Here is a 15,777-nt window from a genome sequence, read left to right as displayed (position 1 = left end):
CAAACAAACAAACAAACAAACACAAAACCTCCACAAACAGACACACAAAACCCCCACAAAGACAAAAAACCTCCACAAACAGACACACAAAACCGACACAAAGGGACACAAAACTCCACAAAGACATAAAACCTCCACAAACAGACACACAAAACCTCCACAAACAGACACAAAACCTCCACAAAGACACACAAAACCTCCACAAAGACACACAAAACCTCCACAAACAGACAAACAAACAAACAAACAGACACAAAATCTCCTTCAAGACACAAAACCTCCACAAACAAACATAAAAAAACCACATACAAACAGACACAAGACCTACACAAACAAACAAACAAACAAACAAACAAACAAACAAACAGACAAACACAAAACCTCCACAAACAGACACACAAAACCCCCACAAAGACATAAAACCTCCACAAACAGACACAAAACCTCCACAAAGACACACAAAACCGAGACATAAAACTACCACAGCTCCTCTTTCTCCTCCTGCAGGTGATGGACGAGTTGAACAGATGAATTACCGACACGAGCAACCAAGAGGAACAGGACGAGCCGAACCCTGGAGACGAGCCAGCACAGGAGCCTGAAGCAGCAGGAAACCTGTGAGTATCTGTCGCCTGTACTTTGCGTCGGATACTAGGAGGGCCGACTGCAGGGGTGTCGAACCTGGGTGTTATATGTGCCGTGAATGATGGTCGTTGTTTGTTTCTCCAGAACGAGCAGAACAGTGGTGAGACGGGCTCCGGGTCAACACGAGAGGAGCCAGGAGCTGAATGTGAGGGAAGAGGAACAGGACGACGGTTTCACCTGCTCAGAGAGGGTAACTGTACTTTTATTCATCATACAGCTGTCTTTATTGGTTATTGTTATGCTAATAAACCCTTTTTAAAAATTACACTCATAGTTTTGGTTTTAACTCTGCTCACCGCTGATTTTTAAAGAGCCTGTTGGGTGTTTTTATGGAGTCCTAGGGCTCCTTTGAACTAGGTGGCATCGTCAGTGTTTTAACTATATTAACTATATATTTCTTTGACTATTTTTAACTATAGTGTGTTCCATTACATTCTATTATCTACTCCTATTTTGGGGATGATTGATTCAGAGCGTAGGTCACACTTACACTGATTTTGACTCTTTATTAATTTAAAGGTGGTAATTATGGTTGTGGTTGTAGTTGTAGTTTTAGATCAGTGGTTGAGGAAACACAATAGACCATATTCACACAGTGGCCATTTTCCCCTGACATCACACTAAGGGTGGGAAGCACCTGCAACTCACCAGAATACAGTTAACTTTTTTATTGCATATTAATAACATAATCCTGTAACAACAAACAACAAAATCAAATTTTAAGATGTGAACTCTTCCGTGGTGTTTATAACCTTCAGGCTGTCGCTTCAAACATCAAGATGTTCAAATATTGTGTGTTATTTCACATTAACGCCGCATCACCTACTGTATAAAACTTCTTTCTTGCGACAAGAACAGGGAACACATTTGTAAAATTGTCAGAGCCTTTTAATTCATGATCGTCTAATTTAATTGAGCTGAGCTCATTCTTTAATAATTACAAAAAAATATGGTTTTATTGTTTAAAACTCCAGTTGCAGCAAACCAAGAAGATTTTACTTTGATGGATCTTTAATTTTCAGGCAGTTTTTAAGGGATTTAAAAAAAAAAAAAAAAAAAAGTCAACTCAGATGTATAATAACACATTTATTTATAAACAGCTGCTTAATGTGTTTATACACATATATTATATACACAGTATATACTTTGAACTTGGACATTTTTTTTGCAGTGAACAGAACAAAACAGTCAGTTGGGGATCTTCACCCTGACTGACCGAAGCCTGATGGCCGCTGCCTTCACCTCTGCTGTCATGTCAACTCCCAGCGGTGCCCTGCAATACAACAATGATGTGGGCCAATACAGATTTTAATTAGCAGTCCATAGAAATGAACCTAGAATTCAATTTGCACTCCAGTGAAAGTTAAAATAAGATCTTGTGTTCAGCATTGACTCACTTTGGCTCGTAGCAGACGTCCACATTTGGAGGCAGTATCCCTTTCCCTTCTCTCAGGCGTTCAACACCGTTCCTGAGTAGAAAAAGAAAAATGCACGTTCAGTGGGACAAATCATCCAATCAGATTCACTGAGGGTCAGTATACACACCATGCGATCATCACTCCGTTGTCAGTGCAGAATTTGGCCGGAGGACAGAGCAGCTGTAGTCCCGTCGCCTCAGCGATGATGCTCAAAGCTTTACGGATGTACTGATTGCTTGCAACTCCTCCAGACAGCACCTGTCAAAAAAGAGTTTAAACTTCAAGTCTATATTTGCAATTTTCTCTGATTTAAAGGACGAGGCTGCCAGGTATTAGTTTATATTTGTCTTAAAATAGGACTAAGCAGGGCATTTGTTGGGGACGATTTTCAGATGGGGATTAATTGATTACTTGATTAATTGAGTTGATTTCTCACATTAATACATTATTTTTCACTCACCAAGGTGGGACTGCATGATGGCAGCAGGCCGTTAGCTTTACAGAACAAGATGGCTCGATGTGTTCGCTTTGCAAGATGAGAGGCGACTGTGTGCTGTGTGGCAGCTGCAATATCGTTCACACACGATAACAGAGTCCCTTGTTCTTTACCTACAGAGGGAGACAAATCTAGTTTCTGTCAACCTGTAACCACACAGGGAAGCTAGTAGACAAAGAGGCCAAGTACAATTTTACTTTTTTCTTTTCGAAACCTCCATCCATCTTGTATTTTGTGAAGCTGTGACGATTAATTGTTAACTTTTTATAATTCAGCACTAACTAACTTAAGACTATAAATGTAAAAATGATTTGAATCCAGCTTCTTAAATGTGAATATTTTCTGGATTCTTTCCTCCTCTGAGGCAGAGAACGGAGTATCTTTGAGCTGTGGACAAAACAAAACATTTGAGGACATCATCTTGGGATTTAGGAAACAATGAGGGAAAGTTTTCATAATTTTCTGACATTTTTTAGACCAAACATCTAATCGATTAATCAAAAAAATTATTTACAGATTCATCAACAGCATCCCAAGTTTTTTTTTTTGCATCTATGTATTTATTCTTTTCAACATTTTCCAAAATGATTTTCAATCTTTAATGTGTTGCACAGCAGACATTTTGACTTGTCATAACAGAAAAAGCACAGGTGGAACAAATAACATTAATGATTCCAGGCATTGCACTGCAGAAATGTATGTTTTTATTTACATCTGTGTTGGATAAGTCAAAATGTCTACAGATCTGATCCCAGGGGATGGGATATGGTTGTCTGAGACCTTGTGTCTCCTCTTACCTTCCTCTGCCTCCTTTTTCATTATCGCCATTGTAACTTGATTTCTCAGCCCTGCGAAAGAAAAGCAGCAGTCGTACGTTTGTCCCATAGGTGTCGTGAAGTGGAACCTCGTCCTGTCACCATCCTTTGCCAGAAGCTCTATAGCCTGTCCTCCACTCAGTGTGGAGCACTGCGGGTGTTTGATGAGGGACAAACGTCTGGCCACCTGTGAATCCACAAAAGACAATATGTAATTTGTTTATAATCATATATTGAATCAAATTTCAGTGTCAAGATCTCACTTTATCCAGTGTGTCCCCTGGAGCTTCATCCAGACTGTGACCCAGAAGCAGAAAGTCGTCGACTCCTCTGGCCACAGCGAGGAGCGAGTGACCACCAGAGACGAGCAGCACCAGGAAGGGGAAGGCGACAGGTTGAAGCATCCTGACGGTGAGGGCGTGGGCCTCCATGTGGTGGATGGGGATGAAGGGCTTGTTGTGCTGCCTCACAAACCTCTGACTGAACTCAAGGCCGATGCCCAAGCTCAGGGCCAGGCCTGGCTTCACAGTGGTGGCCACAGCCGAGAGCTGGCTGGGGTCCACGTTGCTCCTCTCCAAAGCCTCCTGGACCACACGCTCTATGTTTTCTCTGTGGAGCTGCTGGGCCACTGTGGGGATGATGCCACCAGTCCTGCAGCATTCAAGAAGGAAATAATATGTCACAAAAAGCCTTAAAGCAAGGATCCTGATATGTTACAACTCTGACACCCACCTGAGATGCACATCTTTCTGTGAATGTAGAGACTCTCCAAGTATTTTACCGGCCTCGTCCAGAACAGCAGCTCCAGTGTCATCACAGCTTGTCTCAATGCCCAGAACTAGTCTGGAGGACGCTGCTTTTCCACATGAAGGAGAGCCAAAACATGTGTGTCTAAACTGGAGCAGCCTGTGCAGAATCTTTGCTTTTGTCGGGAGCATAGCCATGAATCTTATATTACCCAACTGTGAGTTCAAATAGTCAAATAAATAAAGGTGACCTCACATTAGTTCCCATTGGACTTTCAGCTCACAAAACAAAAGAAAATGGAGACAAACATGGCCACAGCATTATGTTAAAGTTCAGAGCAACGACCCCAAAAAAAGACAAAACTCGAAGTTTAAGAAGTTAACAGCAGAAAACACAAGAGTACTCAGTGATCTGTCCTCACTGGCATTTCGCTTCCGTGTAGCTGTGTCACATGTAAATAATTCCGTGTACCGGCAAGTTTGTGAACTTCTTTTAAGTACGTAAAAGACACTTGCAAAAAAAAATGGGCCACCATCTCAACATTAAACCTGTTAAACGTATACTTTTTAAACGCGAATAATTTGTAAACTCGTTTAGAAAATAAAGCCCGGGTCCAAAAGTTTGACGCTTTCAGTTAGGGGACATTTTAGTCTGATGCACAAGGATGAAAGCATGGAGTCGAGCGGCTAGCTGGGATTTTTAACCAAGCGGTAGTTTTCATCTGAAAGAGGTAAAGATGATTTTGTGTCACTTCGTGGTTGAAATCTGTGTGTTTTTAATTTTCTGTACGTAACGGCGCTCTGCTGCGTGTGTAACAAACATGGCGCCGCTTCAGAATTTGAATTTTAGCTTTTTCCATCTAGTGGCCCGTGTTACCTTCAGGGACACCAGAAATATCGTGTTTCTGATAAAGCAATGCAATAACTTCAATAATTTAGTATATTGTTGGGAAAGCTGGCAGAGTTGTAGTGAAATTTGCTGAAACAGTCATTGTCATACAAAGGCAACAAAATAATACAACATTTGATGTAACGATAACGTAAATTACACGGAAGTTACTGACATTAATATTGTATGTAAGGGCATCATCAAACAAAGATTATTTGAGTGATCAATATAAAGAATTGTCACTAAAAAAAACGTCCTTAAGGAAATGATCGTGACAAAAAGCAATTTTATCTTGGAAGCGTGTAAAAGTCGTTTTTACAACTAGAAACCTCATAAATACCACACCCCTAAAAGCACCATTACGTCCACTTGTACGTGATTTTACCATTAAGGCTTTTTCTGTCGCATTTCGGCTTTTTCACAGCAAAAGGAGAAACCAGTTCACATTTCATAGGCTTCGGCGAACTTCTAATGGATTATACAACCTGTGTGTATTTATTTCTTGTGTTATAGACAAAGGGTTAATGTGTAAAGGGTTTTAGGAATCCAAAGGATGCTAATGCTAGCAGCGTAGCTACCCGGAAATGGCTTTGGTGGTAATGTGACTGCTGCTGTTAGCATCAATAGTTCCACTATTATTCGTTAATTATATAACTGTACGTTTTAATACATAGAGTAGACGTTTTAGTAATCTATTCAGTCATAGTTGATCTTTCCAAACGTGGCTGTAGTCCACTTTACTCCCTGTTAGCCACTATAAGAGAGGTTAGCCAGCGTTAGCATTTCTTTTAAAGTTGGGTTTTAACGAGCATTTCATGTTGACTTTTCTAAAGGAGGCATGGAACAGCCAGCATGTATTTTGGAGGACTTGAAGCAGTTTGTCGTAAAAGATGCCCCACCAACAGTGTATTACATCCCAGATTTCATAACAGAGGATGAGGAGTCCTACCTTCAGCAGCAGGTGTATAAGTCTCCAAAAACTAAGTGGACTCAGCTGTCAGGGAGAAGGCTTCAGAACTGGGGAGGGTTACCACATCCGAAAGGCATGCTGGCGGAGAAGATGCCTGACTGGCTCCAGACGTACTGTGAGAAAATCTCCTCTCTGGGTGCCTTCAGTGGGAAAACGGCCAACCATGTGTTGGTGAATGAGTATAAACAAGGAGAAGGGATTATGCCTCATGAAGACGGCCCTCTGTACCACCCCACCGTCACCACCATCAGCCTGGGCTCTCACACGCTCCTCGACTTCTACTCGCCCATCAGCAGCCTGGAGGAGGGCGACACACCGCAGACGGAGGAGAACCGCTTCCTCTTCTCGCTGCTGGTGAAGCCTCGCAGTCTCCTGATCCTGCAGGATGAAATGTACCAAAGGCTGCTTCACGGCATCCGGCCCTGTGATCAGGACACACTGACGGACAAGGTGGTGAACCTGTCTGCTGCCGGGGCCCAGCAGGGAGAGACTCTGACCCGAGGAACCAGAGTGTCGCTGACCATTAGACACGTGCCTAAAGTTATGAAGACGAAGCTTATACTGGGGAGGAAGTGAAGAAAGGACTGCATGTTGGCCTGAGTGTTTTCTATGAAACTACTCGCTGCTTTTGCTCCTAAAGCAGAATATCAACGGGAACCTCCTGCAGGCTGCTTCATGAATTATTTTCACATGTGTCTTTAAGGGATCACTTCTAGCTTTATTAAAAATCCCTGCTGCACCTCTGGACCTGTAGTGGGTTTTCTGGACATTATGAAAGGTGACTTTCAACTATAAATTGATTAAATTATAGATTAATCTCTAGAATGTAAACAGTAATATCTGGATCAAATAAGGACAGAAGAACGGTGTCTATACATTTCTTAAAAAACTTCAACACGAATGTTCAAGGATTCAGTTTATCCTGGAAAGCATGTTCTGTGTCTGCAACTCTGAAGCTTCCACCACCAGATGTTTGGCATTTTCAGTTGATGACTGTAATTATTATTAATTTTTTAAAACTGGAATCAAGTTTTGTTCATTTATCAGCTTCTTGTTTCAACACTACAGACATAAAATCATTACTGGCTGTGTTTTTTAATGCATTGTTTACTCGAACCTGACCGATATGAAAACCTTTTCCTTTACAGAACATAAAGCAGAAAAAAGATGCTTGTGGTGATTTAAAATCGTTAAATTCCAAGTTTACTGTTAAAATGCAGTGATGTCATTTGAGACAATAAAGTTTATTGTTAAACTAAAATATGCTGCCTCCGTTACATAACTTTGTCTCGTGTTTGACACAATGTCATTTATTTATTAAAGTGTCCTGTACACCTGTATGTTAACCTTTTTATTTACAGCACAAGTAGCCAATATCCATAAACAGCAAGAGACATGTCAGAAAACTTACATGTGTTGATATCTGTGTTCTTTTTCATTTCTGCCTGACTCTTAAACTAGATGAAAAATATTTTTGTACCTGGTATTGGCCATTTTGCAAGTTCAGGTATTTAGAATTGGTATCAGGAAGGAAAAAGGGTATTGGATCATCACTACTTTTCACAGGTGTATACATGTAATTGCAGTATTGAAATGCAGTATTGAAAAATTAAAAAACTTTTAATTACATAGTTTGTCCATCAGAGGGCACTGATGTTGTTGTCTATAACTGTAAACTGTCCTGCTGAGTGCACGTTTGATAACCAAAGTTAAGGGTTACTTATCCACTAAATCCACTTTACTGTAACTAACTGTTATCTTCACTGTCACTTTCTATCTTTTGTTGTTTTTATTGTTGAATCCCCCAAGGGTTGCACTTTTTTATTGAACTCTGGCATCATTATTTTTGGTTAATATTATTTAAACCTGCCTTACCTGCAAAAAGCCACAAGAATGAAGTCAATCTGTGGTGGCAAAATGAATGTACTTTTCTAAAGAGAAATTGGAAACGTAAACAACGGTTGTCAGGGTATAAAACCAATGATCTGTTGATCTTTATACATCCAGATTTACCCGTCAGCGCTGAAAAAATGTTTAAATCAAAGTCGAATTGTGAATTCGGAGCATCGTGACACCTCTATCCTGTTGACAGAAACAAAATTTTGTTGCATTTTATTGTAAAAAAATAAGAATAACATAATTAAAAGAACTCCTGCACTATATTTAATAAATAAATCTTCAACCATCACAAACTGAAAATGCATGAAATAACCCGTCCAGTGTGAGTTACAACTGGCTTGTCCATGTTTTGAGTTAAAAATCTGCTTAAACTTTTAGGACACAAGCTGCCAGCTGATCTCTTTCACTGAAATATAAATGAAGCAAAGGTCTTTGTTGGTCTTAGTTTCACAACAGAAACACTCTGTCATCATGTTCTCTCTCCTGACTTTGCTTCACTTTGCTGTGAAATCATATTTCACAGGAGAACACAGGAACAATGGAGCCTCAGACGAAACGCTGGAAAGGCTCGGAGTGTGACACCGACTCCTGGGTGGCGTATCCCGTCCTGTCAGATGAGCAGTCACAAGACGTGGAGCTGATCGAAGCGTTTGCTGCGCCCATTGTAGACAAGAAGGAGACATCTCGACTGGTCCGGGAGCTGAATGGCCTCTACCCTCTGAACGACCTCCAGCACATCAAGAGGGTGCGGGCGGTGAAGGAGAAGGGCAGCCTTCATCCTCTGGAGGTCCTCGTCTGCCTCGTCAGTGAGGCACCAGACCTGAAGGAGGTCTCCATCGACTCTCTGCTCCCCTCAGGTGGAGTTAAACATGAAGGACTGGGTCAGCCTTTTGTGGTGAAGGTCCCTGCCCGTCCTCCTTTGACCCGACCCCAGTTTGAGCTGGTGAGCAAACACTGGCCCACCTCGTTTCATGAGGACAAACAGGTGACGGTCGCCCTGAGAGGAGAGCTCTTCAGCCTGCCTCAGAAAGCCAGGATGCACACGTACATGACGTCTGCTCTGACTGCCGCCAGAGCAGGAAGCGAGCTGGGAATGGAGGCGGTGGGGGCGGTGATGGTCGACCCAGTGATGGAGAGGATCATCGCAGTGGGTCATGACTGCAGAGGCGACCATCCTCTTCATCACGGCGTCATGGTCTGCATTGACCTCGTGGCTCGGAGTCAGGGAGGTGGATGTTACTCTTTTGACAGATATCCTGGCTGCAGCTTTCAGAAGCTTACTGATGCAGAAGCGAGTCCTCAGCCGTACATATGCACCGGGTATGACCTCTATGTGACCCGGGAGCCTTGTGTCATGTGTGCCATGGCGCTGGTTCACTCCCGGATAGGTTGTGTCTTCTACGGGACTGCTTCTGCTGACGGCGCCTTCGGCACCAAATATAAAATCCACTCGCAGAAAGATTTGAACCATCGCTTTGAGGTTTATAAAGGAGTGTTGGGGAAGCAGTGTGAGGATCTGAACTGTGTGGACCAACACGTTAAAAAGAACATTTCACAGGAAAGTAGATGATAGTGGACTTGGAAAGCTCTGAGTTTTAGTTATCACAGGTGTAACAACTGGAAGAGATGTTTTATACAAGCATTTTTTTTAAATAAGGTTTTTAATTATGTGCTTGTTGTATTGAGAGCACGAGTGGTAGATGAAAACCAAAAACAAAGTTCCTTAGTGTTCGACCCTGACATTAAACTTACAGTAGACTTGTTTGAAGGATTAAAGAGAAAGTCAGTGACACTGACGCCTGACTTCAGGTACAAAATTAGCACAATAAAAATGTTAATAATTTGTTGGAGTCAGAAGGAAGAGGTGCACTTCAAGTTTAACAGATGACAACGCGTGTCTCCTGCAGGATAGGAAAGCACCATCACCATCTACAGACAATGTTATAAAGATGCCCCAAGTTTCCATCCTAAGTTTCTCAGGAGAGTTTGAACACTAAAGTGCATGCTGGATGTCGGCTAACATGTTGCTCATGTTTCTTTAGAAACTTATTTTAAAGAATTTAAAATCACAAGACTTCAAGTTATAAGAACTTGTGTTTATCATTTCTGAAGTGGTCTGAAAATAAAAATGGAATATTTTCAAGTACATTTTTTTAGTATTGGAGAAGCTTTATTTCCTTGATAAATGTTCACCATATTGATGAAGAACGTTCATGTTATTCTTGTGCAATTTTTTGTAATGCTCCTTTATTACAGCTGTTATCCTGTGTGTGAATTCAGCACCAGGTTTAGACAGGTGTTAAAGCCTTTCCTGATAAGCCCCGGGTTGTGTTACTTCACAGGTCAAAGGTTTTTTTGTTCGCCACAGCTGAACTTTCCCCTGTCCACACAGTTCATGAGAGCAGCTCGTATCAAAGGGGGGGTTGTAAAATATGTTTAATATCAATACGCCAACTAAAGCAAGTGTTAAATTCCCTTATAATCTGAGAAAATCCTCGACGTAACTGACCTCTCCTTTGTGGGAAGTACACAAATCCCATAATCATTAGCAACCATGCAATGCAGCAATTAATGAGTGATGAAACGAAGTGAGGGCACAAACATTTTAATAAGATTAAGTACAAGACTTCTCAGGGATACTTTGAGCTATGGCCAAACAAAGCAGGACTCGCTGCCTTGATGATAGCAAAAAGTCAAAATCTGAAGAGAGCAGCTACATGAAAGTAAGTTTTATCGACCTCCCTCAGTAAACACTGAACCTGACAACAAGAACTTGTCTCTTTTCTACATACAGGACAAAACATTCACAAAAAAAAACTGTACAAAGAAAAACGCCTGCCCTCTTCTGATTGAGTTACAAATGAAATGATTCACATACCAAGGAAATCATGCAAATAAGGAGGACTCCACTCTTCACTCAGCATGAATAAGTTCGACACCCATTACAAAATGAGAGTGCACCAATAAACAACAGGCTCCGACCCTCAGGAAGTAAACATCTTTGAAAAATACATCTGGGAACATCTTTGTGGTTAGAAACAGACTCACACTCACAGTTAGTGTTGCCATGTGAAATTGAGGGCAAAGACAGACAAAAATAAACTCAACCAAAAGAGCCTCGCTGCTGCCCGGGCCAGCCCAGGTCAGCGCAGGCCAAAATTACATTATTAAATATTCACATACGTTAGTAATGCATATGGCATCCTGTCATCTACAAACCTGTTTATTTTTTTACATTTCATCTTAAACCTGATAAATCTAAACAGTGACGTTTACACAAACTGTACGACTTAGTACACACATCGGCGGTACACACTACACAGGAATTAACTTGTGTTGCTATGAGGCACAGCAGCATTTTACAATAACTTAATACTTGTTGATGCCGAAGAGTCTGACTCCGTGTAGCTGCGGCAGTTTGGGGATCAGGACGCTCAGCAGTGAGGCCGTGTTTATGACGAAGTGTGTCGTGTCGTACTTTGTGTAGAAACTTGCAAGGAAGTATCTGTGGAGCAAAACAAGACGGGTTCACTCAAAAACTAAAGAAATATAATCGCTTTCATACAAGAAATATGCATCAAGATAAAACAACGTGCAGAACAAGTGTCTGTATAGTAATCCTGCACACACACTTTGTCAGGTGAAGTCGCATAGTCCACAAAACATTTCTGGAGCTTCACAGCAAAACAGCGTTGCAGTATTCTCCTAAACAGCTGAAGTAGATATCCGATATAGTTTCTATGCTGTTCAACATTAGAGAGGATGATGAAAGGCTTTTTATGTCTGATAATCAGTGTGAATGTTCTGGGGATTTTATACTTTACTATAAAATATCTAAAAAAAGACAGAATCAAACAATATTTGGTACATACAGAATGATTGGTGAGATGGTGAAAAACTTTCTAGATGAAGTGAACTGCACGCCGTAGTCGAGCTGCTCCCAATGTGTAAGAAGTCTGGCTTTTCCTTGGTCGGGGGTCTCGAACGGTGTTCCCTTCACTGCGTGCATGAAGACATACATTCCCTGTGGAGACACAAACAGTCAGTAGTTCAGTTAATACAGTCTGTAGAGAACAAAGCCATAACAGACAGATTAAATAGAAGTAACTTGTCTTGTTTAACATCGTATTTTTATAATGTTCACAGTGCACAGAAGGTATATAAGAAGTTAAACAATTTCTTGTTTTCTTTGCAAATACAGTTCATGAAGCCTCTGGCTGAAGTACAAAAGTCTGTTTACCTTTACTCTTTTTTTTCTCACAAATTCGTGAGAATTCAACTCTATAACCTCTTGTTGCTGCAGTTTTTGTGTCTTTGTTAAAAGGAGTGGTTTTCATCCTTTTTGAAATCGTGACCCCTAGAAAAAAATCTGGTTCGTGTTCAGGCCTGCCTCACCTTCACTGGGACTTTTAACTCATAACAGCCCAGGAGTGACAAAACAGACAGATCCCTGATAAACACTGCTACTACTTTTTATTCTAAAAAATGGGAAATTTGCCTTGATTTACTGATTGTCCCACAACCTTGTATTTACTGTTTTTGTTTGTTTTTTGTCCCTTATTTGCCTTTTCTGTCCACAGTTCTTATAATGTTCAAAAAAGTGAATGAAAAATGACGCTTTGGCTCTCTAAAAAAGACTCAACCAAATCATTTATGGGGTAATTATCACTGGTACGAGCAATGTTACGTAAAAACCTTTCCCAAGACCAACAAAAGTTTATTTTTAGATTTTATTTTTATCCCCACAACCACCTGGCGACCCCTGGAAAGTAACTCGAGACCGACTTGGGAGTCCTGAGCCGCAGGCTGAGAACCAAACGAGTAAAAGAGTGTTTAAGTTAAAGAGTAGAAGCAGAAGAATCTCAACAGAAACAACACGTCTCCCGCCGGGTTCTGGTTGATAAATACATATTCAAGAGCCCAAAAAAAAGGACAGGATGATGCAGATTTATTGCAAAGAAAGCTAACTTGGGAATGTCCAATTACACAAACCCATGAATTCAGCTTTAAATGGAAAACCTGCATTACAGACCGAAAAGTAATAAAAGCTAGAACGCTGACATGTGGCTAAGTCATAATCGGCACACTGCTGTTGTATTGTGTGGAAAACAATAGGCTATAGTTGACCTCAGTCGTTACTGTTAATAGCCTTCCGTATTGGCTGTGATAAACAATCCTTGTTAACTACACCATGTCGTCACACACATGTTCCTTTATTTGAGGCCAGCCATGTAACAATGAAAGGTCAGTTTTGTGGAAATTATCATAATGGGCCACGTGTCAGGCTGCCAGAACGACAGGCTCCCCAAAAATAGAGCAAATCTCAACAAGCACGGGCGAGTCGGGAGGTAACAGACATGAAGCTGTTCAGTTCGTCAAACTGATAAAAGTGTATCTGGAGGTTGATCTGACGATAATCTGATGGCCTAGTTTGTAGGTTTGGTCTGGTGGTGGTGAGCAGCAGCAGAGACAGTGTGAGATATAACTTACAAAGTTGTGTATGACATTAGTGAGCGTCCACACCACCGGCACGCTAAAGAAGGGTATGCTCAAGAGCACAATGTGAAGTATTCCAACCCCGAGTGCGTAGGTCAGCCAGATCCCTCGACTGTTCATGACCCGAGTGTTTGGGTTCACCTCACTGTGTGCCACACCCACATTCATTCTGGTCTGTGAACAGAAGACACAAGTATTTACTTAACAATATATCAGCTATCCCTCAAAACGTTTTAAAATAATAAATAAAAAGTCTCCTCCGACAGCAAGTTGACACATGCACCGCTGTAGTGCCCACATAGTCCCACCTCCTCCAGATGTAGATCAACTTAGCTGTGAAAATGGTGTCTGAACATCTCTAGTCTCCATGTGGTTGACACGGTCACTGTCGTTAGACATGATGATGAAATGCTTTATGTCTGGTAATCAGTGGGAATGACCTAGAATTTCATAATTGTACAATAAAACATCTATAAAATGGTAGATAACGACTGAATTTTCACTTTTGGGTGAACCTTTCCTTTGAGTACTATACACACACACACATATATATATATATATGTATATATATATATATATATATATATATATATATATATACACATATATTTATACACAGGTATCTGATCGGTACTCTGCATCGACCGATACACACATTTCAGGTAAAGGGAAGGAAATAATGGTGTCATAACATCTCTAGTTTCCACTGTTTTTAGAGATGATGATGAAATACTTTATGTCTGGTGTGAACAACCTAGAATTTCATAACTGTGCTATAAAACATCTACAAAATGTCCAGATGTAATTGGCAGTGGCCACTCAGCAGCGTACACATGCATGTATGTACATGTTTAAAATCAACAATGATGACTAATGAAGTTTAACATTTGGGCAAAGTTAAAATATACATGAAGACTTTTTTTTGGTAGATTTTTTTAGATGTTTTTTAAAAAAAACAAAAAAAAACAATCATGTGTGGTGTTAAATTGCTATATCCATAACAATGTATGTGTGGACGACCTCGCAGGAGACACCAATGTATTTGAGTGGCATTTCCTTAGATTTTTTAGTGTTGACATCATGCTCATAACTGTACTATAAAACATCTATAAAAGGGTTCATTTTTGGCTTTAAAGAGCCCAAAAAACGTCAAATACACTTTGCTTCCTGCAGAGGAGTGCAGAAGTTCATCATGCACAGTGTTTCTATGTGAGATACCTTTATTTGAAAAAAGTAAATCACACAACACATGTTCAATTGAAGCACTTTGCCCTCCCTGCAAGTCTAAATAAGATAACAAAAAAACATCTTGTGCAATCTTATTGAACTTTGGCCTCCGGCACACTTGGAGCTGCCATGCTGGATTAAAGACCAGAGTTTAAAGTTGCAGTCATTCAAGACACATTCACAACTAGACCAACATTTTGACACCTATTAACTGTCAAAAACATGCACGCCTTCACCACGAGTTTGACCTAATTTCACGTCTCAGTCTGACATTACATGAGCCAAATAAGTGTCCACAATGACTCCAGTGTGACATGAAGATATCTGCTGCATCTGGGATGCTGTTGCTCATCTCAGTCGACAGATAAGAGGTTTAAAGTTGATGCAAGATAACGGAACTGATAACAACACCGATTACGTGAAGAAAGTGGGTATCAGCAACCACAGGAGTGACTGAGAAAACCGCAAACAATATCTGAAGTTAAAGTTAAACAAAAATCATATGGGCTTTGGTGCTCAAACAACTGTCACTGGCTCAGGCTATTTGCTGATTACTTTTCGTAGCTACACAGCTGCTCAAACACCTTTAGATAAGCAATTACGTGATTAAACTGATAATACTCATTAGTGACTTAATGCGAACGCGTGTTATTTATTATATAATGTCCATTTCGCATTGTTAAGTAGGTGTGCAACGTCAACATCCCGAGGACGTGTTTTCGTTTCCAGCACATAGCCCGGACCCAAGCACCACTAGTCTACCCCAAGTTCTTCAGCGTCATCACGTCAATAAGAAACAGCACGTATTAAAATGAGCCCTTTAACAGTCACACACCCAGCAGCGTAAACTTACAGGTAGTAGCGAGCAGTGGAGGTATTTATAGAAACGAACAGCTACGGAGAGAAATGGTTTATCTCCTTGTTGATGTGTGCAGTCAGCGCAGACAGCACGTCGTAGACTGACCCGAGCGGAAGTAGACGTGGTTTCAAAGCAGCTCCAGCGGGTATTTACTGCCCTCGAGTTGTCTTCTCAGGCTGCGTCCCGCCCCCATTAAATCCCACCAAATAAACGCTCATGTGAAGGTTTAGATTACACGTGTTCAAAGTTAGGGAGTTAAAGCTTAACCGTGTTGGGTTTTTGGTGCGGCGATCCTCGCGAAAAATCGGTTTCTGAGT

The 15,777-nt window shown here is 40.9% G+C and overlaps 4 protein-coding genes across 6 annotated transcripts; 2 read left to right on the top strand and 2 right to left on the bottom strand.

Annotated features, from left to right (window-relative positions):
• The first annotated feature begins 767 nt into the window (after window positions 1–767).
• Window positions 768–9,979, top strand: adat3 (adenosine deaminase tRNA specific 3). 2 transcript variants are annotated; one of them, XM_073473061.1, is made up of 2 exons: window positions 768–835; window positions 8,402–9,979. In XM_073473061.1, exon 2 carries the CDS (start codon window positions 8,417–8,419, stop codon window positions 9,446–9,448), a length of 1,032 nt encoding a protein of 343 aa, XP_073329162.1. In that variant the 5' UTR covers window positions 768–835; window positions 8,402–8,416; the 3' UTR covers window positions 9,449–9,979. The 2 variants fall into 2 exon arrangements, with proteins under 2 accessions (XP_073329162.1, XP_073329161.1); XM_073473060.1 differs by lacking the exon at window positions 768–835 and adding an exon at window positions 4,766–4,851.
• osgepl1 (O-sialoglycoprotein endopeptidase-like 1) lies at window positions 1,712–4,569 on the bottom strand. The gene is made up of 7 exons (XM_073473774.1): window positions 4,107–4,569; window positions 3,638–4,025; window positions 3,357–3,561; window positions 2,524–2,672; window positions 2,191–2,321; window positions 2,043–2,114; window positions 1,712–1,918 (listed from the first exon to the last, which is right to left on the bottom strand). Exons 1-7 carry the CDS (start codon window positions 4,316–4,318, stop codon window positions 1,834–1,836), a joined length of 1,242 nt encoding a protein of 413 aa, XP_073329875.1. The 5' UTR covers window positions 4,319–4,569; the 3' UTR covers window positions 1,712–1,833.
• On the top strand, window positions 4,775–7,239 carry alkbh6 (alkB homolog 6). 2 transcript variants are annotated; one of them, XM_073473062.1, is made up of 2 exons: window positions 4,775–4,851; window positions 5,843–7,239. In XM_073473062.1, the coding sequence occupies exon 2, from the start codon at window positions 5,848–5,850 to the stop codon at window positions 6,553–6,555; it is 708 nt and encodes a 235-aa protein (XP_073329163.1). In that variant the 5' UTR covers window positions 4,775–4,851; window positions 5,843–5,847; the 3' UTR covers window positions 6,556–7,239. The 2 variants fall into 2 exon arrangements, with proteins under 2 accessions (XP_073329163.1, XP_073329164.1); XM_073473063.1 differs by lacking the exon at window positions 4,775–4,851 and adding an exon at window positions 5,377–5,496.
• A 488-nt stretch (window positions 9,980–10,467) lies between the features above and the next one.
• Window positions 10,468–15,544, bottom strand: ormdl1 (ORMDL sphingolipid biosynthesis regulator 1). Its single transcript, XM_073474022.1, has 4 exons — window positions 15,455–15,544; window positions 13,369–13,548; window positions 11,751–11,902; window positions 10,468–11,383 (listed from the first exon to the last, which is right to left on the bottom strand). Exons 2-4 carry the CDS (start codon window positions 13,540–13,542, stop codon window positions 11,248–11,250), a joined length of 462 nt encoding a protein of 153 aa, XP_073330123.1. The 5' UTR covers window positions 13,543–13,548; window positions 15,455–15,544; the 3' UTR covers window positions 10,468–11,247.
• Between the last annotated feature and the right edge of the window lie 233 nt (window positions 15,545–15,777).

This window comes from Pagrus major, chromosome 9, assembly GCF_040436345.1.
Source record: "Pagrus major chromosome 9, Pma_NU_1.0".
Taxonomy (NCBI): Eukaryota; Metazoa; Chordata; class Actinopteri; order Spariformes; family Sparidae; genus Pagrus; species Pagrus major.
This window is presented reverse-complemented; position numbering and strand designations above follow the sequence as displayed.